The sequence below is a fragment of the Thunnus albacares genome, chromosome 10, assembly GCF_914725855.1.
Source record: "Thunnus albacares chromosome 10, fThuAlb1.1, whole genome shotgun sequence".
Classification (NCBI taxonomy): Eukaryota; Metazoa; Chordata; class Actinopteri; order Scombriformes; family Scombridae; genus Thunnus; species Thunnus albacares.
Window position 1 is genome coordinate 9576948 of NC_058115.1, and position 24066 is coordinate 9601013.

The 24066-nt window shown below is 41.7% G+C and overlaps 1 protein-coding gene across 5 annotated transcripts in view; it reads right to left on the reverse strand.

Annotated features, from left to right (window-relative positions):
- Positions 1 to 24066, reverse strand: part of tenm1 (teneurin transmembrane protein 1) — a 189164-nt gene that overhangs the window by 66205 nt on the left and 98893 nt on the right. For all 5 annotated transcript variants that reach the window (XM_044362786.1, XM_044362784.1, XM_044362785.1 and 2 more), the window contains 5 exons: positions 18660 to 18833; positions 9554 to 9756; positions 6901 to 7108; positions 2496 to 2597; positions 354 to 548 (listed from right to left, as the gene is read on the reverse strand). In XM_044362786.1, coding sequence (XP_044218721.1) covers positions 354 to 548; positions 2496 to 2597; positions 6901 to 7108; positions 9554 to 9756; positions 18660 to 18833 — 882 coding nt within the window. The remainder of the gene's footprint in view (positions 1 to 353; positions 549 to 2495; positions 2598 to 6900; positions 7109 to 9553; positions 9757 to 18659; positions 18834 to 24066) is intronic.

Consider the following 24066-nt stretch of genomic DNA (forward strand, 5'->3'; position numbering starts at 1 on the left):
ATTTATGGACATCTACTATTTTTCAGTGGAAAAAGGAAGTTTTCCCGTATGTGTAAGATTTATGTGCATTTCAATTTGTGATTTTGGGCTGAATAAATAAAACTGACTTGACTAAAAAGCTCTGCAGAGCTGACTGGTTAGGCAGAGTTGGCTGATAATTCTCTATGGGTTCATCACTATGAGGGACCCCTGTCAAATTACACATAGTCATTTGATCCATTGTTAATAAAAAAATATTGATTAACTTACCTTCGTCAAAAAATAGCAAAGTCAATGAGTGGAGCTATTTTTAATGTGCAGTTGTGACATTGTGATGTGTGTATCTCTGCTTTTGAGAGTGTGAAACCTCTTACCTTGTTCACAGTTAACCCCCTTGTAGGCCGGACTGCATATGCAGATTCCCTGGATGCAGGAGCCATGGTTGGAGCATGTGGGGTCGATACACTGACCTTCCTCCACATTACACTCTGCCCCCTTCCACCCTGCCAGGCACACACACCTTCCTTTCTCGTACACGCCGTTACCGCTGCACAACACAGGGCATGAATCTGCAACAGGACAAACACAGATTACACCCACGTATTCGGTTGTACACACATGCAAAGACACACACACACACACACACAGTGCTGCAGTATATTAGCTGGGAGACCGCAGTAACCTACCGTGAGTGGGGCTACGCTCTCTTATCTCAGCTTGTGCACAGATTCAGCAAATCCTCAAGCAGCCTCTGTCTCCCTCTCTTTCTCTCCCTCTCTCTCACACACACACACACACACAGGCTGGTACGCACATATACGCACACACACTCCAGCCAAATCCCTCACGCTGTTTCAATTTACTCAAGCACCACCTGAGCCTGGCTACCACGGCAACCCAGGAATTGTAGAAAATCCCCACAACGTCACCTCACTCGCTCTGAACAGGCCGTGAAAACAATCGTGAAAACGAAAGATTAGGAAAGAGAGCATTAGGGGTTTATAGAATGAGGGTGGAAAGTAGAGCTATCTCCATGCAGAGATGGAGAGCTGTGTGGCTAATGTAATGACAGCCAGGTAGAATAAAGTCAGTGAGTGTCTGATGACGCAGTGACAGTTACAACCCTCCCTCCTCCCCCCCTTCTTCATTGCAGCTGGAGGAGGTATGGCAGCTCGAGACTTCAAATGGATTAGAAACCAACGCCTCTTTTCTGGAATAATTTGCAATGAAGGCCCTGTGCGTTCATGCGTGCAGGCATGTGTTATGTGTTTGTTTGATCCTTTGTTAAATCTAACACTGTACCCCACAGTAATACATTCACACTTTGCTTTTTCCAACTCTTGCTAAAACTTGCAGTCTAACTTTTCAAACGGCGGATATTACAACGTGAGCAAACGAGGAAAGATGAGAGGAAGGTATGAATAAATGATGAGCGTAAATAAATCATAGGATGTGATATCACATCACCTGTTTCAACACAATGAGACAGAGACAACTACAATAATTATACAAAGAAGGACAGAGGGAGAGGATGGGAAACCGAGGCAGAGAGAGTGAGAGGGAGGGAGACGATACAGATACAGGCAACGAGAGAGAAACGAGAGAGAGAGAGAAAGATAAATAAAGGGGGGAGAGTAAAAGAGACAGTTAATGTTGTCAGTATGAAATGAAAACGTGACATGAGACGAACAAAACCAACAATGAATTGATCCTACAAATTGTTACGGTTTATTCCAGTGAGCCACACTGAGTAACATGATATCCCGAACATGGTAAATTCTCATATTTCAGCATGAACAGATGAAGGCTGGTAACTAATAAAGTCCACCTTAAAAAACACAGAGGAGCGGAGGAATTAATTGTGCTCTGTTAGCTCACATGATAAATTCACCATAATGCCATCTGTCTACAAAGTTTCATGTCATACTGAGTACTCTGTTGTTGTTGTTTGTTTTGTTTTTTTAATCAGAAACATTATTATTTCTAATTCAGTTGCTTCCACTCCACCAATTTTCCTGCGCTCGTTAAGTTGGCGCCAATAAAACTTGACACTTCCTGCAGATGTTTCAAATTTAAAGTGCACCAGAAACAGCTGCTGCCCTTTGAGTCGCTAGATTGCTTTTAATTGTAAAACATCTGATTCATGGTAGCTTAACAGTGCTCAGATAATAGCAGCGTGGAAGAGAATGGAAACCCCTGTCTCTTATAATAGAGGTGTCTGCAGTTGAGGTAAATAAAGGCTGAATTTGACAATTTACAGTGCAGAGTCCTGGAGCTATAAATACCCACTAGTGCGTATTAATCCACAGCTGAAAATAGTCCTTAGTAAATACAGTTTTTACTCCTGTTTAAGTAACGTACAGTAATTATAGGAACAAATGTGCTTGGGGTCGAGTGTCACAGACAGGCTAAGGAGGAGAAAGCACTAAGAGACAGACAGATGAATTGTTGGTTTTGGTCTTTTGGAATTTTTTTCAGAAAAGAAAAAAATATAGAATAAAGCCAGCCTTTCTTACCTTTGGCACAGTCAGGACCCAAGAATCCAGCGAAGCAGTGGCAGTGTCCAGCCACACACTCTCCATTTCCATTACAATCAGTGGAGCAGCCATCCATTGTGTCTACACAACCGCATGCACACACACACACACACACACACACAGTATTCACAAATTCAAGACATGAAAAGGAAGAGAAAAAAAAAAAAAAAACAGAGCTTGAAAATATTCCACATGTAACCCCATAAGCTGGCATAGCTTTCTGTTATTGAATGAGAGATCTGATAAGCAATGGATGGCTCCCCAGACACAGGGGCTATATTAGATTAGTCTGATCCAGCTGCTATCACTCTCTGGGGAATGGCCAAGCACTCACTTACACTCAGTAGCACTAAGCACATTATACTGCATTACAGGTTGGAAACACACTGCGTGCAAATTTACAAACATCAAAGCTTAATCAACAAACTGTTTACAAGAGCGCAGTTTGGAACGGGATTGAACAACATAAAATCTGACAATGTGAGTGCACAAGTTAGTGGAGAATAGATGATACTGCATTGCCACAGTCGCTACGCACTCGGCGTGGTGGAGATCAATGTGATGCTTGTTCCTACTAGTGCTTTGTCTCATCTGGATGTGTGTGTTTCATCATATCCTTCTGTAGGCTATATGCATTTCATCATATTACTCCATCGGACTTCAGTTAACTTCCTTCCTTTTACTGTTCTCCTTTTTCTCCCATTGATATGTCCGTCAAGTCAGCTCTCATTCTCCGGGTATAGACAGCATGGCAAAGATAGATAAAGAGGGAGAGCACTTTTATGCTTTTAGAGCATTATATAAGCCTGCTGAGCTCTGTCAGCTCCTCTCAAAATGGAAGATTCTGGTGGAGAAGTACCCAGAGGCTGGCAGAATTGGTGATTTGAACTATGCTGCTGCTTGTCTTGTGCCAGGCGAGCTCTATCTAAGCTAGATAGAGTAATTAAAATGGGTGTCAAGGATGTCATCCTTTATTTGACCCTCTCCCGTCCTGCTCGGCTCCTCTGAACAAGGACTGACTCCAGAGTCAACCCTCTGCAGTCCCCTGGCTCACTCTGTTCAGGGAGCATGGATGACAAATCCTTTGGTGGCATGGCTCACGCACACACACACACACACACGAACACACACACACACACACATGCATTAACAAACACATGCACGCAAAGTTATTATGTGACACCCGCCTTGAGGCGTGTGTGACACATGCTAATGAGACAGGCCCTGCCAGTAGCCGGCAGCACGGCGTTATCCTCCACAGCAGCGCATCACTACAGAAACCAAAGTCATTTTCACCTCCATCACCTGTCATCGTCACACTGATGGAGGGAAGGAGTGGCAATCATCTTTCTCCCACACAGTCAGGAGGACTCACAAACCTTTCTCCATATGTGTCTCTTTCTCACTCGTGAAATAAGACTCACATACACAAATTCCAATATTGTATCTGGCACCTGACACATGCAATGAACAAAAACTCATCTGCAAGGTCAGAGAGTTCCTTTTAATCCAGAGGAGACAAGTGATCTGTCAGAAAGCTCAAGAGGCTGTGAGGGGCAAGGTTGTAACAGTGATATAAGCTCCGTATCTTTCAGGTCAATGTCTCAACTATAAAAATCTCCAGGCAATTAACAGGTAATGTATGAAGTGCCATGTCTAACAAATGTGTGTGTGTGTGTGTGTGTGTGTGCACAAGTGACATCCAACTCAGTTCTTTCCACTGACTAAACCCTTTCCAGTTAGAAATCACTCATGCCATAAGTTATTGCAGTTAAATGCTAATATAAAATGGGTGCTTCCAGCCAAGTGATCTGATTGGTCAAATAAGCATTCCAATTGTACTTTATGAGCCTGTAAAGTTTGAGCCATGCTTTATGACCCTTGGGCTTTATGAATTTATGAAAAAATGAAATGGCTGCCCAGCTAACCAGAAGTATCCAAGCGCTAGCTGACCACTTTTTTTTTTTTTTTGTTTATCTGTTTTGTTCAAACTTCAAGGTGTCTACATGAATTTAAGCAAAACTTTTTCTCACTCTTTGTTGGCCATTGTGTAAAAGATATAATATTCTAGAGGACGCGTGATGACAGGTGAAGTATAGTAATTATGCATAATTAGCCCCGCAGGAAGCACCACTCTCCGCCCGGGTACAGGCTGAGTAGAATTAAAGAAGATGGTGCTGGAGTGGAGGTGGCGAAATGGCAGAAGTCATTAAGCTGAAGCTTTCGTGGGTCACATAAATGTCAATAACTGCGGAGGGAAAAAAAGGTTTTCTCTGCATCTGCTGCAGTTTTTTTCTAGGCAAAATGGACACTAACGATTTAGAAATCAGCAGCCGTTCTCTCCTATTATATTCTTTTTATTTATATTCCTATGTGAAGCACTTATATGTGATAGTCATCACTGACAGAAAGAGTATTCTGTACACACCTATCAGCATATATTACAGTATACATATCAGCATTTATGCCAACAATTTTCTGTCCTACTCAGCAGCAGCACTGAGTAATATGCAACTGAATGCTCTCTGTGTGTGAAATGGTCTGTGAATGGATGACAGAACAACATAATGTCTTCTGACTGATACAGGTCAGTTATCGGCTGACCAAACACATGAATGAATTGAAATGCTCTGCCACAACTCACTTCTTTCATCTTTTTTTTAGTTTTTTTTTTACCATCTAAGGGAGTATCTAGATGATGATTATAATGATTATCCATGACAGTGTTTCTATACATGTAATCACATACCTCATTACTCTCGAAAACATGTTTTAATACACATACAGCATGTACCCGTGTTTTTGTAAAAACAAGCATCTTTTGGTACATTAGCATCATTTCACATATTGTTTTCATATTCTTCATGTTCTCATATTTTCCCTGCTGTCGTACTCTACACTTTATTGATTTTATTCTTTATTTTTTTTTATACGACGGTCTTTTGCTATTTTCTTATTTATACTCTCTGCTTCTTTGTTGTATCCTGTTACTATTTGCTGCAGAAAAGCTCAATTTCCCGACAGAGATCATCTCATTTCTCCCTCATCCCCCCATAAAGCTCCACTCTCGGCTACAGCGCTCTGTGTCTCTTATTAGAATTTATTGTACTGTAGCTCAATGTTTTTGATTTTCTGCCTCCAAAACAATGCTGCATCTGTTTGTAACTCTTGTTAGAGGTGTAAATGGGCAATGAAATGAACTTTGACATCAATCCATTAATATTATTTTCCTCTTTCAAGCCAAATCACTTGATTAATTATTTGAAAAACCTTAGTAGACTAAAGGCTGCTATTCTGAGCCCATCTGTTATGTCTATATTTGTTTTGATCATTGAAGAGAGGAAGCAGAGGGGGAAAAAGAAAAGCTAACTCTTTGTAAATGCCGCGGTTTTCAGTTTAGCTCAAAATATGCAACTCAAAAAAGGTCTGGTACAGTATATCCCCGTATTTACACACAGCACACATGTCAACCAGTGTTTGACAGCTCTGAAATAAAATCTGTGTTTAGCTGTCACATGCTGTCAGTCATTATATAAAGGATTCTAAATATGACAATAAAATATGTCTTCCGTACAATGTTTGGTACTGTGGAGCTGTTTACTGATTTGCTTACAATTTGGGCTTTTAAGAGGTTGGTGATACACATATTTTGCTTATAAGCATCAGAAAAGCTATATGCAATGTTCCTGATCCTTTACTGAACGATATAAAACTACATAATGTATGGCCCGTTAAAAATCAGCAGGAAAAGGAGGAAGCAGGGGTTCCTCTCATAATATCTGTTCATCACATATAGCATGCTGAGTAATTGGTATTTTACCTGTCACTTACATATAAATTATCAAGTATCCCCATGATGTTACTGTGCTACTACATTTCCCAACATTTTTTATTGTTATTTCAATGCTGTATTCTCTTAAGGAGTACTGGACAAAGTGGGAGTGAAGAAACTGCCCTGGTAATTATCCACTTGTCTATATGCAGCCACGTACTCTTGCATTATTCACATCCTTCAATTTACCCTGCCATCCATGTGTGCCATAGCAATGAGCTGCAGTTAGCAAGCCCTGTCATTACTACAAGACCTGTCCTCCCCTTTCTAACAGCTGTCTCTTGCCATGCCAGGCTCACTCTCATAATAGGAAAAGTTCCCTTCAAATGTCAATGAGTTTCAAACCCCTCTTGGCCATGTCCTTATGTTTCTGCAAATCAACAGATGAAAGGGGGGAAAGGACAAGAGAGCCAAGAACTCTGAGATACAAACAGTGGATTGCACACATAAGACAATTTTCAAAAAGGAAAATATCCACGCTAACGTCTTAATGTTTTTCAAAATCAGTTTCATTGACGCTGTTTTCAGTGAACCTGTAATAATTCTCCTCACCTATGGGAGTGCTGTGGAGCAACACTTGCTCCAGGTTGCGTCCGTCGTTGTAGAGAGCGAGGTGCCAGGTGCCAGGGTCCATGTACTCAATGAAGCCTGTTTCTTGGAGGCCGCTCAGCAGCAGGCCTTTGGGAGCTTTGGCAGCTGAGACGGGATCAGTCAAGGACCTGGGCAGCGCCTTGCCATCCAACAGTTTCACAAAGTCGAACTGAACACAATAAGGGAACACAATCAGACAACGGCAGTGCCATCCAGTTGGAATGAGTGAGACGGGAATTTCACAAAACCTGCATAAATACGATTGAAATTTGCAAGCCAAACCTTGTGCAGTGGTGTGTGGCTGTTGCTGGGTGAGCTTTGTGAGACTGACAATTGAATGTTATTGGAAAACTGCCTGAATACAAGAAATTGGGGGATAGCATTAGATGTGGAAATCAGATGTGAATAACGAAATGTGAATCCAAAGAAATGAAGGGAAATCGTCATCCATGGCAGCTCAGTCCTCTTCCAGACATGTTCCACAGTAGTTGGTTCAACAACTTGACATGCTGCTAACAGCATGGGCAGACTATACCACCCAGGTTTTCAAATGGAACAGACTATTATTTCATCTGTCTAAACCTTTCTGTGCTTCTTTCTCACCCTCTTTAACTTTCCCCACCACCCTCGTTTCTCCCTCCCATCCTCTCCATCCTCAAACCTCCTTGAACTAGCAAGCACTCGCTGAGCCTTATTCCCCCTGAGGGCTATGTGTCACACTAGTGTCAAAAACAGCTAATTAGACCTCTTCATGCAGGCGAGAGCAGGGGCGCACTGATGTTAAAAAGCAGATGACTCAGTGTGTGTTGTATTTTAGTCTGTATACGTGCTCCTTGCATGTTGCATGAGCTGTTCTACACTGTGTACCATGGGTGTGTGCCTGAGATACACTACATCCACAAGTCAGGTAAATCTGAAAGCGCTGTTTCCCTTCGAAAACGACATGCATCCACACTTTTCACGTCACTTTTGGGAAGATCTCTGTCCACATGCGGAAAATCTTCCTCTGCCTGTATTATATGGCAAACAAAAACTTGCACTCTCAGTAAATAAAACTTCTGCTTTCCACCATCTCTTATACTGTGTTTTATTACAACCAAACTCACAATTTAATTGTTCTCATTTACATCATTTTTTCTGTTTTTGTTGTCACGATGAGCACAAACTCATGATCTGCTTATGGCTCATAAAAATGCTGCCAGTTAACCAGGCAAAACAGCAAGTCCGCCTCTGCTGCACTGGGGCTTCGATCAAAATTGTTTATGCTCACGCACTTGTCTGACAAGGCAAGCACAAATACAGTTTATTGACACATGTATTGTGTGATTGGCTTAACTGACATTTAAAATGAGTGATCACAGACAAGGTTAGAGGTGACTGAAAATTATCTTTGCTGCTGCACAGCCCCTGACCCCGTATCTGAGCAGGCATACATCTATGAAATTATATTGGTGCATCAATTCTGGGAGAAGTAGTTATCTACCTAGAAAGAAAGGTAGAGACTAATACCTAATAGGTATGTAACCAAACTGTATAAACTACATATGTGAGACTGCTAGTGGTGGTATTACTTCCCCAGTCACCTGATAATCCTACTAGCAATCAAATATGAAACATTCAATCAGAAATGACCTACTCCGATTTTGAGATTGGCTGAAATTGTGGAAAACTGTAACGCTGTCATGGTGACCGAGCGCACGGGCAAACCTGAGATAGACCGTAGAGCAGGGATGTTGAGAGAAGGAAAATGAGTAAACCTGAGTGGAAGAGGTTATTGCTGTGCATATATGTGGATAATAGCAAACATTACAATGCAAGGAGCACCCGCACACTGAATCAAAGCTCCCTTTAATTTTATCTTGCAACGTTTCGACAAACTGCAGGTCTTCCTCAAGCACCCACAGGAAGGAAATGAAGGATATATATACAGTAGCAAAGTGAACCAGTGATATCTACTTATCTATCTGAAGCACATTTGTATGTCTATTTATATTAATATTTTTACTTCCCTTGTGATAAGTCTTGACATACATGAATTAGATAATAATGATGTCACTGGTCATTTTGCTATATATACATCCCTCATTTCCTCCCTGTGGGTATTTGCCTGAAGAAGACCTGTAGTTGGTTGAAACATTGCAAAATAAAATTAAAGGGAGCTTTGATGTAGTGTGCAGGTACTATTTGGATTGTAATTTAATTGATTTTGTATCCAGCATCTATCCCACTGAGGTATTGTTGATTTGCACACGACTACTCTGATTTAATAGCGAGCATGCAAATACATTTACTGAGCACAGAACAGATTTTTGTTCGTCCAAATTAAATCCTTCTTTCTTTGATAATAGTGTCTCTACAAAACATAATTTATATGCTTGCAAAAAACATTTTTCTGTGTTCAAAATGTTCCATTGCAAGCTCAGGACTGATAATATAAATATATTCTTTAATCTAAATATAATATATGTAATTGTTTTTTGGAGAAAAAAAAACAAAACACAGAGTTAAGGGTGCATTTTCAGATTTATCTGGCTTAGACTGGATGTGGTCTATGGTAGACCAGCAAACAAGCCCATCTGGGTGAACAGCATGCTTCAACAGGAGCCTTGTTTACCTGAGTGTGTGTGGGCGGTATGTTCCTGCGTCCATAGACCCCCAGCAGTGCGTTGTGTGAGAGAGAGAGGTTGAACTTGATGTAGGTTGGATGGTGCACAGTCATATGAAACCTCCAAAAAAGCCCCGGGGGGATGGGCTGGCTCTGCTGGGTCCCGATGTCGACCTCGCCACGGTCGATGGCCCGGCCTCGCACCCACTTCTCTGTAGGTAAAAACCACAGACAGGTGATATTGTTGAGACACATCCTGCGGATTTATCATGGTGGACAGGGACTTCTATTCAGTATCAGAGGGAGCAATTAATAACCAACCTGATGTCCTCAAACATCGGTGTGATCAGCGGCCGTGCTAATGAAATGAGACTGAATAGACATCAAGAATGACTGAGCGCTGGTGAAAATCCTGCTTTTCAGGAGACTCTGCGTTGGCAATCATTTGGATAGGCTCTGCATAAAGATGAACTGCTTTAGAAAGGAAATGTTTTGTCTGAGAGCTGTCTACTGGGGCTTTGTCATGTGCTATATTAGCATCTTTTAACAAGAAAGGAAGAGAGAGTGTGTGTGTGTGTGTGTGTGTGTGTGTGTGTGTGTGTGTGTGTGTGTGTGTGTGTGTGAAGAGAGAGACCAAGAGGTAGATTTGAAAAAAAAGGAGTGAGGAGGGCAGGGGTACACACACATGCACGCACGCATTCACAAATAGCGTCACGGCACACAGATAGTGTCTTGAGTGAGAGCCTGTCTTTGTGTGTGAAGAGAATAGGTCTTTCCAAAAGTCCCCTGGCCATCAGCTCCTCTCCTCTCCATAAGCCTTTATCAACCACCGGGCCAGAGTCTTTTGTGTAGGGGAGAAGGCGAAGCTCTCCAGCCCTCTTTGTGTCGGCTTTTATGGAGAGATATATCTCTGCTTCTAAACTAAGATGGAGGAAATACGGTGACAGAGGGGAGCCAGCCGATCGTTACGGCCACAAAGGCAGAAGAACAGTTAGGGGCAGATTCATGGACGAGGCCGCTAGCTCTCAATCTATAATGCCTGCAGCTTTACCACTCCATTATGGCGACACCATGCACACCCGCAGACCCTTCAGCATATATCACATGTACTGTCACACAGATAGGGAGGTAGAGAGAGCAGGCCTGGAAGTAGTTCCTGTTTCTATCGTCCTTTTTAGCCATGCTGGCAGCGTGACTCAAAGGATGGTTATGTCGGTTTGTCGATCCACCACTTTAGTCCACGCTGAAATATCTCAACTACTATTGGGTGGATAGTCTTGACATTCATGGTCCCAAGAGGATAATTCCTAAAAAGGCCAGTGCCTTTTTAGGAATGACCTTCCTTTTCATACAGAATCACCATGAGGTTGACATTTGCGGTTTTCAGTAAAATGTCTTGACAACTATAGCCATGAAATTTGGTGCACACATGTTCACGTTTCCCTCAGGCTGAACTGTAATACCCCTTAACTTTTCATCTACCACCATCATCAGTTTCAGTTCGTCCAACACTTTGGTTTATGACTCAATACCTGCAGCAATCAAGACATTTCCAACTCAACTGTACTTCTTTGTGTTTAGTGCTAATTAGCAAATGCTAGCATGCTAACATGCTCACCTAAGATGGTAAACATTACACCTGCTAAACAGCAGCAAACACTGTCACTGTGCGCATGTTAGCATGGTGATGTAGGCATTTACAGCTCTTAGTCTTGTTTCTTTCTTACCAACACTCTTACTTTTAAGACATTCTCTCACAAAATGTCAAATAGCATGCTAATAAACGCCAAAGCGTTTCCTTTTATCTTCTATCTCCTTTATCCTCCTCTTCTAGGGACTGCAGGATTGAAATAAAGTAAATTGATTAATTGGTTAATTGACTGAACTCGACTCAACAGTGACAGGAGAGTGAGATAGAGGAAGGCAGAGTACAGATAAAGGGATAGAAAGATGAGAGTTGGATGAGGACAAAAAGAGAGCTCAAAAAGCCTGTAATGAAAGAGACAAGGAGACAGGTGTCCTGTCTGAAGCATAAATTGTCCTTGTACTAAAATCTCTACCAAAAAGAATAAAGCAGCTTGGCAGAACTAAGGTATGCATTCATGCATTCCTGCCGAGTATACCTCAGCAGTCTACTTCTTTTAATGCTAATCCTCACTCCTGTGCCTCGCCACAAAAAAAAATAAAGGCCAGCAGAGGGATGGATGTCCTGAGGAAAGCAGCCTTTTATTCAACGCTAGATGAATAGGACATGAATAGGGCATGGCAGTTGGCAGAACACTGGCAGGCAGACAGGCGCACAGGCAGGCCGGGGAGCAGGCTGACTGGCAGGCTGGCGGGCAGATGAGCAGGCAGGTCCTTCTGATGCTAATTACTGTATAGTGCCTCTCCAAGTCTGATGCAACACAGGGACAGAAAGCGGCGCTCAGGTCAGCCGCGAGGATGGGTGGTGGGGTGTGGGAGACGGTGGGGTGGTGGAGCTATAGAGGAGAAGAAGAAAAAAAAAGGGGAGGGGGAAGAGACAAGAAGAGAGCAGCATGTCCAAAGAGGGGGTGGCGGTGTCAAGTTACAGCTGCTGATGCAAGAAGAAAAACCCCCCTTGCATCTCCCTCTCCCTCTGTCTCAGCAGTAGAGAATAATACTGCTGCTACAGTAAAAAGCGGGGAGGATCGAGGCATTTTGGGAGTCCCGCAGATACCAGAAGGATCGCATGGTGACTATGGCTCCTCCAGGCCTCCCCAGCTGTTCAGATTACTGCTGTCAATCAACGTGTTCAAGCAGCACCACAGCCCCGTGTGTCTCTGCACAAAACCTGAGACCATTCTTTTGAAAATATCTTTCAAAACAGTAAATCTCTGTTTATTCCTACTTGGCAGGCAAAAGGCATACAAGCTTAAACAAGCCAATATGCGAGCAGGGAGGTAAAATTCCTTCACACCTTTGCTATGTTGTGGCTTTAATAAGGGAAAAGCAGCTTGAAATTCACACTTGCTAGTAGTTACTTAGGATAAAAATAAAAATAAAAATCAATGGCATCGCATAAATCTCCTCTTGTGCTTTTCATCATTAGTTGGCAGCAGAAGCAAGATGTAAGCAAAAAAAAAAAAAAAGTATAAAGGGGCGATGAAAGTGTTGCATAGCTCATTCATGTCTGCCATCAAGCTCAACGTGCCCTTGATGGAAATGGTAGATGGTTAGTAGGCAGGTCTACTCGCAATAACCAACATACAGTATAATAATGATGCTGCCTCAGCCAATTATACTGTTAGTGTGACATGTTGTATATGCCTAGCCAATGGCTTCATTGACACAACATGCAAAAACATGTACACACTACAATATTTTCTCCTAAATTAGCCCTTGGAAGGTTCATTGCCGCAGGATATCTGGATGACGATGGTTTTACATTTGAACTCTTTCTTCTCTCATTTTTAATGACAAGCTAACATCTCCACATTGTTATCCTTTATCCTCCTTGTAATGATGTAATTGCCCATCTGTCTGTCCTGTCTGTTGTGTGTCTCGTGTGTTTAATGTGTGTGCAGCAGGCCAACGAAAGAGATGAGCTACATTAGGACTTGGGACACAAGGTCTAATTAATTTCTCTTGCCTACGGGTTATTCAGGTAAAACAATTACACCTGCAATCTATTTTCAAAGGAACTAAACTGTCTTTGCAATTAATGTTATTATCCCTCAGATTCTAATGAAGCAGAGAACAGACTAAAAGTGCAGTCGAGGTCTTGGTGACGGGACGTGTCTGGAGGGACCGGAACTGTGTGTGTGCGTACGAACGTTATAGTCGATATTGAAGCGTAGGCCTGTGTGTGAATCTCACACACGTTGCTGCAGACAACATTAATAGTGTTCCAAATGCAAGAGAGATTGAGTTTGCCGCAGGATGAATAAAAATATCACAATGGGCAAGGTCTCTATAATTACTTGGATTCAATTAAGGGCCTTTTGAGCAGGTGGCTTAATAAGCTTTCAGCCTCCTCTCTCCACTGTGCAGCCTAATGAGTGTCAGTCAGAGTCAGGAGAAGATAATGCTCTTGGCCTTAGGGCCTTCCATTACTCTCTTGTCCTCACCTTCCACCATCAGGCCTCAGGCTATGTCTGTGACAGACAGGTCTCCCTGTTCACAAACTCATTCACTCCATGACACTCTGAGTGCATTTGCGTTGCTACACCTGTAATATGTGTATAAACTGACATATGGATAAAGCACTTGTGTTTTTTTTTTTTTTTATTGCTCTCTAACTAAACTTGTACTAATGTAGTCTCTGGGCAGGTGGGGCCTGGAAGGAGCAAACAAGTGATTTTTTAGCCTCTCAACAGCTGGTACTTCTGTTACCTCCAGACAGTGGTGGAAAAGGTATCTAGATTATTTACTTAAAGGCCCTGAAAAAGCATTTGATTATAAGTTAAGGTACCCTTCATATGCACACTCTTTTCTGCCAAAGTTAAAACTGTTCTCACTACTTTGAAGTGGGCGGGGCTCAGATAGAAAAAGGTGATGTGATGAATGCAGTAAGCATTCATCCAACCAGTGTGGGAATGTCAAACCCGACACCACATTAAAAACCCCGGTATACTGTGAAATACAGAGAGATTTATCTGGTGGTGATAGGCCTAATCAACATTATGTGAACCTGTTTGGGGCTTGAATGTAACAGATGTTCATTTATATGTAAAAGTTCCACACTGCAGGTTTAAGTAAAAGTACAAATACAACAACAAGTATTATTCGCAAAGTGTAAAGTAAAGTAAAAGTAATTAGTAAAAGTAGTTATGTGAAAAACTAATCCCTGTGTGTGGTATTATTTTATATTACATTATTGTTAATACTGATGCAGTGTGTAAATAGCAGTTTAATGCTGTAGCTGGTCAATGTGGAGTTCATTTCAACTATGTTATACCCTGTTAGTAGTTTAATCTGACATTGTATTTTATAAACTCATTATATGTATTTTAATCTGTAAATATGTAATTTGTTAGATAAATGTAGTGGAGTACAATAGTTTACTCTTGACTAAGGAGTAGTGGTAAGCAGTAGGTAGCACAAAATGACGGTACGTCACTAAAATACAAGTACCTCAAAAATGTACTTAAGTACAGTACTTGAGAAAATGCTCTTAATTAGTTTCCACCAATGCCTCTTTGATTTTTTATGTGTAGTTACTCCAAAGCCTTGTTTAACCCCTTTTGGCCACACTGTGACAAAACAAATATTTTTTTTTATCAAAAAGGGAATTCTAGTGTGTTTACCAAGAAGATAAAAATTGACTTCGATTTTTTTTTTTTCTGTCTTTCATGTTAGAGCCAAAGACATCAATCTACTACCCTCAAATGTCAAGAGTGTGCACTACACAGCCCTCTGCTCTTGATAAAATGTGCTATCTACGGTGTAAATACTGAAATTATATTTAATTTCTCCAGCTGGATGTGATGTTTTGAATGCAGCCTGAGTAACAGACAGACATGTTGCTGCTGTTAGGCTTTCTCAACTTGAGGCGCTCAGGCAGGAGGTTCACTAAATGATCTATACTCTCTCTGCGTGTGGGTGTGGGTGTGTGTGTATGTGGGTGTATGTGGGTGTGTGTGTGTGTGTGCTTGTGTTACATCCTGAGACTGTATCCCAGCGTGAGAAAATCAATGAGACCAGTGTAACATGGACCAGTCCATCAGGATTTGCACACACGCACAAGCAGACACTCCACTTTCTCTCTCTCTCACACACACACACACACACATCTCCTTTTCCCACATACATACATACAATATGCGCACACTTTCTTACTCTTCTGCACACATACACACTGCTCACACTCACTCCCCTCCACTCTCTCTGCACGCAGTTTAGAATATTGATGTGCTCTTTAAGAGCCCTCCTCTCTGTCTGTGTCACATTCCATCCATCTACACACCATTTCCAACCACACCATCAGATAGAGTGAAAACAATTCAGCACTAACTCTCCTTTCATACAGTGGTTTATACAATCATTGCATACTGTAGGCTCAGATGGTATTCCACAAGCTCCATATTTCATCATCTTCACATTATAATGAGGCAATATGCCGCTCTACTGTATGCCAGTTTGTATCATTTCATATCATTAATATATCCGGCGTTCAACGTTGAATGAAATATTATTCTCAAACTCCAATGTACTTCATTAAGACATGGAATTCACTGACAGAAAATTTCTTCTCTGGGCACTTATGCTTTCATCTGCACCAGAGGAATTTCTATGTGTGTGTGTGTGTGTGGGTATGTCCTCATGCATGTCAGATATAGAAATAGAGAAAAAAGAAGAGAAAGACCGAGCGTTGAGCGCGTGCACACGACGGCGCGTGCACACCAGCCTGAGGTTGATTATCATGGGGTGAGTGGCAATTAATGTAGCACTAATTAGAGGGGCTTTTATGTGTGGAGGACTACGTAGGGCTCCTGGTGATCTCTGGAAAACTGCAGGAGAGATAGCGCAGAGAACATAAAACACAGCGCGCGCACGGCTTGACAAGACACTAGCCATACGCAGATGACACAACATGTCAATTAGCATCCAGAGCTGTGCTGCAAGCTGCCTCGTAAGGTAGATTAGAATTCTCCTGCTCCGGATCCTGATTTCAGCGTAGAGGCAACAAATCAAACAGAGAGCCTATCGTTATGGCATTGAAGTTGACATAAAAACAACAACACTAAAAATACATGAACAAGAATACAAGAAGATTACTACCTTCCAATCATTCCGCCAAGCTCGTTTCATCTCTCCCTACTGTGTCATCAGTTTATATATCAAAACAAGCAGAAACTGATAACTATCCTCCAATTAGTTTCCTCAGCTATCTTTATGCTCCCACTGTTATGCTGTTACTTCTGTTTAGAGCTGCGCATCAAGAATGAAATAGTTTCTTCCAAAATTTAAAAAAAACAAACAAACAAACTTTGTTTTGTTTGCTTTGTAGACAAAAGTCATGAAAATGGCTAATATGTTGATTCATGAAATTTCTATTTTAATGTCAGTAATTTTTTTTAGCTTGTGTCACTTTTATGTAAACGGTGTATATCTCACACATCCTTCAAGTAGATTGCTATCCATCAATCATTCTCACCCCTCACATCGCTCTCCTCTCTCCTCTCTCCCAACAGTGTCATGTTTTTATCCTTTCCGTTCCCTGCAGCCTCCTCTCACCATCCTTCGCTGTGTAATCTAGAGGATTGTGTGGTCTCTTGGTGTGAGAGGTGATGGGTACAGCAGGATGAGCGTGATAATCTGCCACACTGGATTACAGCCTAATCTCTAATCTCTCTGGCCCTCCTCTGCCCGGGGACCACCTCCACCGTGCCAATTTTATTAATCTGAGCTCCCTGCATCAACGGCTTAGCTTTGCCCATTTTGATTTCCCAGCTTTCATCAAGCATATAAAGCAATAGAAGTTGAAACAATAGATTGTTGTGACGCAACACTCGGAAGTGAATTCCATGACCCCTGTGTGCTCTATCGGAGGATTTAGCTACTGATGAGAGTGTTAATCCTCAGAATGTGAGGATTCATCAAGAATAGTTGCTTTAGGGATGTCCCAGGTTGCCTAAATTGCAGCGGGTTGCAGTTTGGCTCGCACTTTCTCTGTTTAAGTGCTGAACATGAGCTCAAACAGCATTCAATGTAATATCCATCAGAGTCAGTCGAAGCATGAAGGTTGCTGTGTCCTGCCTGACTTCATGACCTGGAACACTCACAATTAATGTCCCATATCATGGGGTTAAATTGGTGTTAGTAATTCCTCTGGCTAGTTGAGAGAAAGCCGAGTGGAGAGAGCCAATTCCACTCACGTAGTGGCTAAGAGGGAACATGATTAACCAATTACCTTGCCTTTCTAATAAATGAGTAATCAGTTCAAGGCTGATCTCTGGATTGATGTCTCTCTATCGTATTGGAACATTTATTGTGCTGAGTGTGTTAAGCAAAGATCCTAATGCAATAGTAACTGAGTGGAATTCATGCCAATGGATATATAGTCAGTCTCAAAATACTCCAATCATAATGTTTAACTGTTCGTACATTATATTTCAAGAGGATTTTATGGTTTCGCCATTATTTTAATAATTATGGTTCCATCCTTCATTCCTGGAGCTCTATATATCTTGAATCAACGGTGCAAAGGGAAATACTATTGACACCTTGTCCAAGGCACTGGAGAAAGTTATATTAATCTACCCCCAGATTGGGAAATAATGTCTGTGACTGCTTACAAATGTTCATACCATGTTCATATATTTTCTTTCTTCAATCTTTTTTCGGTCTTACCCATGTGACATCCAGGGTGGAGGATGGGAGGAGAGGAAATGTAATGTCTGAAGGAGCAAAGAAGAGCTCTTGTCAGGCAGTTGATGAATGTCATATACATGGATAGAGTATTATGTTTGTATGCTTATGTAAAATTAATCTATGTTCAGTATTACATGCGTATGTAGAGGCTGATGGTTTGCTGCTATCAGTCTAACCTCCAGAAATGAAAAATGTAAATCACAAAGATGATCATAAAACAAAATAATAATAATAATAATAATAATAATAATAATAATAATAATAATAATAATAATAATAATAATAATCATGGTTCCATTAAATCGCTGTTGTGTATGATTTCAGGATTTCAAATTATTGACACAAAAGTGCGGAAGAGAGAGAGAGAATAGATGGAAATCATATTTTACCAGTCTTCACATGTGTATGTCGATGTATACATTTGTGCTGACCTTTTTCCTTGTGTGTGTGTGTGTGTGTGTGTGTGTGTGTGTGTGTGTGTGTGTGTGTGTGTGTGTGTGTATATGTATATATATATATATATATATATATATATATACTGTGTGTGTGTGTGTGTGTGTGTGTGTAGACTTGGCCCAGGTATAACTGTATACTATTGCATTTAAAGTGTCGCAGAAAATAAAAGCAGCTGAAGTGAAACACATTAAGCGAGTCTTCATTCAATGCTTGGAACATTTACTAAATTACAAATTTGCTTTGTTGGTACTGACAAGCAAATCCTGTCAATAGCGAGTGCAGAACATCTGTTATTATGGTGTATACTGTGTGTGTGTCAGCTCACCTCTGTCGCCGGCATGTGGGTTTTCAGGATTGAGCGTGTCCAGCAGGTGGATGGAGCTGGTAGGTCTGGTTTTGCTGCGGTCCTCCTGTTGATGGTCCGCCGAGCTCAGGCCGTTGTCATACAGCTGGCTCTCACCATGCCGCAGATGCCAGGTCAGACCTAACAGGTGGACCGCTACACACACACACACACACACAAACACACACACACACACACACACAGTGACAGCCAAAGGGAGAGGAAAAGCAGATAGAAAAGATCATTATTCAAGGCATGCAGAGGGGTGTGTCTGACTCTTCTTTAATACCCATCTTGGAGCTCTCACTTAGTTTATGTGCTTATTAGCGCCTGGTAAGGCAGTGGACAATTAGCAAATACACAAAGAACACAAGCACACCTAAACATAGACACACACACACACACATCCAGCATGTGTGCGCACGCATGCACACATGAACACAGAACGTGGCAGAGGTGGGCAATTAAGGCAGATCTTCAGAGCCTGAGCCCAGGGCTGGTATTAAAGCGGTAACACAGTCTTTTATGCATGACTAATGATGCTTTGAAAGCTGCTGCCGATTCACAATCCATATGGGCCTTTTAAACAACAAAGGGTATGGGAGGATACTGGATTCCCCCTCCCACTCATAAAAGTGTTTACTAGGACAACAATCCAACATGATGTTAAATAAAAACAACTAACACCTGCCCATTAAGGAAATTAATTAGCGCCTTGCAAGGCTGTCAATAAAATGTTCAGTAAAACATTCACCTGCCTCTGACCAATCATTTGGTTCCATTCATGTGAGATTGTACTCCATAGCTTTAGTTTTTTCACTTTAAAGAATCCAAAAAGGTAATGTCCCTTTGCTGATATGAAGAACAAAGCAAATGAAATAAATCATTGCCATTTTTTCTTCTCCTCTGACACATTCGAACATCAAACAAAAGCAAAGACTCAAATCACAAAGTTACTATGCGGTGGTGGCAGTCAGAGGACGGCTGCTGCATGCAGATCAAGGTAAGGAACTTCTAACGACTTCAAACATCTTCACTGTCTGTCTTCTGTCTGCTGATTGCCGACACCCAGAAAAAGCACTTGACACGCGCTTGCAAATGCTCGCACAAAATGGCTGCTTGGAAAAACAAATCCACAATTATACACCATGACCAACCCGATCCCACAGGCTCACACACGTGCATAAACGTACCTGCTATTCTCATATATGCATGCATGCACACACCCAGACGCACGGACACACCTACCCGCTCACCCGCACTCAAAGCTGATGAGGAATACCTAATTAAAACTCCAGATAGTTCAAAGCCATTTGCAGTCACTTTCCATAGCAGAAGCACGGGAAAAAGAGACTATTTTCTTTGAAAAAAAACAGCAAATCTATGATGAGCTCTGAGAGTTGAAGTCAATTTGGTCCCACATTCTACTCTGGCATCTATGGGGATAAGCAAATCATACATTTCAACATTTCAACTTCTGTCTAGCCCCAGCCACTGTTGGTTTAGCTATCTACTCATGCACAATATGAGCTCTTCAAAGCAGAACACTGACGATTACTAGGGCCATGAGGGAGACGTCATGCATCATTTAGTTCAGACTAATTGAACTGTCAGCCTGTGACGAGACCAGACATGGACATGCACAGATTCTTCTCATCAGCGTGGGTACGAGTCACTCATTTAAATTTTTTTTTTTTTTTTTTTTCTCGCTGTAATTTTCATATTTTTTAAAAGATGCAGCGTGGGGGATTTTCTCATTAACACTAGTCTGTGAAATTAGTTGTGATGACTCATTCTGATGTACGACAAAGTATGACAAACAGTAACCCAAATGATCTGGCTTGTACATTCAATTTCACAAGTTCAGTTTCCCCCACGACGAAATCCCTGCTGGTGTCTGGTATTGTGAGTAGAGCATCTTTAGCAGGAAAAAAAAAAAACAAGGAGGTAGAGAAACAAACAGAAAGACATATTGATGATCTTCAGAATCAGGTTATATTTAACAATGATACATTTAGAGACAATCCCAGAGATATCCTTTAAACTACGTCCCATTATCAACTCTCTTCTATTAGGATTAAACATGAAAAATAGTGTTGCACCTACAAATGTAGGTTTATATGCATCATCACTGTTTGTACTGCATTATATTACGCAGTGGAGTGGAACAACCTATCATAGTTTCATAAATTAGTCTGTAATAGTGTTCAGTGAGGGATGACAAGTTATTCTCAAACTGATACATTTAACATTCCTACCATTCAATCTCTCATGCACCATTCTCTCTCTGCTTCCTCTCATCTGAATTGCTTTTCTTTCTCTCCTTGTTCTCCGGTGCCCCCCGCACCTCCGTTACCCAAGTGTTACCCACTCCAGTAATGACTCTGCAGCGACAGTCCTCACCAGCTCTCCTATCTTCTCCTCTTCACCACTCCATCCCTCCTCAAAAGCCCCTCAGACCCTACTTCCCCTGCTCCTGCTCATCAGCCTCTCTCTCTCCGTCTCTCTCACCCTCTTGTTTTATGGCTGTTGACCTTTAGCTAGAACACTTAGCATCTAGAGCACACACACGAAAACACACTGGAGTGAGGAGGGATAAGGACCCGGGGACGTGATGAGGAGAGGATGTTGGTGGAGTATGTGAGTTTGTGTGTGCTCTTGTACTTTTGAGGACCTAATTGAGGTCCCTTTTGAAGACCTTGCACTGATATTAAGACTGCTGAGGACAATTTCGTTGTTCTTCCGTTGACTGAGTTAATTCTGGGTATTTAACAGAGAACTTATGGAGCCCCAAGCAAGGAAAGGACTAAGCCTTAAATTTGGGTTTACATTTTTTGGATACAGTTAAAGTGGGAGTTATTTTGGATGCCAACAACCAACAGTCCAATTCTGTGCTGCACAGACTGCAGGCAGGCCCATGGCCTGAAAGGACATTACATTGTGAGTACAAAAGATGAGCAACTACTGAGTATGAAGGTTAATCCTTGACCTTGAAAATATTATTTGGTCAAAATAATCCTAACTCAAGGTCTATTTATTTTGCTTTTGCTTTGCACACTTTGTATGTTTGTCCCCTGTAGCTTTCAATTTATGAAGTTTGCTCAATTTGTCATGGAGATATATTGTTGTCATTGGATATGTTATGGTTTTGAGCTCTGGAAAAAGCTTGTGAGTGGACCATGAGCTGAGATTGTTTTGTCAAACTGCATAAGAAAATATCTGGTTCAAGCCTGTGTACATAAAAACATAAGGAAATGAGTCGACTGCGATTTCCAAGCAGGGTCAGATTAACCTGCTAGGTGGGTCAAAAATTTGTCGTGGGCCACTGATGAGCCTCCTAACACACATGTTCACCCCACCGATTTTGCCCACAGTGTCAGAAACCAACCAGTGTTTCTATGCTGGTATACAAATAAGAGATCCTACAAATTTCTAATAACCAACTTATCACAAAGCAGTTGCCACACAAACAACCTGTGGCCTCTGGGGCAGTCGCCTACTTTGCCCAGTTGGTAATCCCAAGGAGCATTTCAGTAAGAAACATCTGTTCATCGAGCTTAAAACGCTGTCGTACGGGCTGCTAATGGCAAGTTAAAGCTAAAGCTTATGCTTTGTAGAAAGATGATAAGACATTCAGCAGTTTAAATCAATGTTATTTCAGATTCTAGGTTACTGTTAGATGAAATCGACGACTATGGCATGACTCTCTGACTTTGCAGCAAGTTAGGTTCTTGCCGCTGACTGGCTTCTTTTTCCCCACAGAAATGGTGACTGAGGCTCATGGGTATTGTAGAATTTAGAGCCATCTGCTCTACCAAACTGACAGGAAAAAAATAATTTCTCAGAAGCAGTGTTGAAATAATTAAAACTGACAGCCAAAACACAAACATACTGTTATCCAGGAAAGCTTCTTTGTTTTTCTATTGGTCCTTTTTTCTTTATTGGAACGCTGATAGCATTGAAACACACAAGAAACTAGAGGAAAAAAAGGTATGACCAACAATTGTCTCCAGGTAAAAATTAACTAGGGACATCGCAATTACATGGCATTTGTCTTAATCCAGGATGCCCTGTGTTTCTATGTTAAGTGACGCATCATTTCAACCTGGGAATTTACAGCGGTAAGAAAATACCTCTTGAATCAGCAGAGAATCAGCAGCTCCTCCCACTTCCTGACTATAAGACTATGATACATTTTTTAAACTGCGTGCGTGTGTGTGTGTGTGTGTGTGTGTGGACACATGAAATACATACACACTCACACAGACACACATTCAGACACAGCATGGAGTCAGTTATGCGAGCAGCATGTGCTCAGCATGAACCTTCACTGTCGCTCTCTTTTTTCCCTTGTCTGTCTATCCATCTCTCTCTTTCGTGTTCTCACAAAAAGGCACATAACATAATCGTCACATGTTGGAGAGATACTTTGAGAGAGTCCAGTCATTATAACGGGAGCGGCAGCAGCGCAGTGGCGACAGCGAGCAGAGAGCAGCAGTGCAGCGAGCTAACAGGCCGAGGCCCTCGCACACATGAATCATTGATCAGTATGACAGTGAGATGACTGCCCGAGGTAATAGGACGGCACTGCTGTGAGGGGGTTCTCTACTGTACCCTCGCTGTCGGCTACCCCGCCGAGATGTGCGTAGAGGATGTGGCAGACTGGAGAGAACAGCACAGAGTGTAGGGAGAAGACAGTTCAGTTGTAACAGAAAGAGGCACTTGATGTGGCTTTTTCAGGTTTACTTAAACTACCATGCAGAGAAATAAGAGAAGAGAAAAATCCAAGCTATGGGATATTTGTGGATAACGTTAGCGAGGCTGCTGAGATAACAACCACTCCATTACCGCTGTTGTACATTAACAGCTGGAATGCAAAGACGTATAGGTGGCCTGTGACCGTAATAAACGGCAACCCTGAACCACTAAATTTTCTCCACCATTCTTTCCAAATAGTTTTAAAAGCAGACTATTTGAGCTGGTAGACACAGAGATAATACTAGCTTACAGCTGCAGTTGTTGCTATTGTTGTTGTCAGGCATGTGTGTGTCTCCAGATTAGATAGAAATGATTCTGGGCTCCAGTGATGATTAGATTTCACACTCATGGTTTGAGAAAGAGTAGGAGATAGAGAAAGAAAATTGTGTGTGTGAGTGTGTGTGTGTGTGTGTGTGTGTGTGTGTGTGTGTGTGTGTGTGTGTGTGTGTGTGTGCATTCCTATTTAATGTCTGTGTTACACTACGTGCAGTTATCTGGTGTTTGTAACAGTCCTGGGCTGGGCTGCAGGACACAATGGGTGAGATTGACTGTGAATATACTGTCTTATCGATAACCATTACAGCCAAGGTAGCACTGCAGTCAGTTAAAAATGATTTATCAATACTCTCAC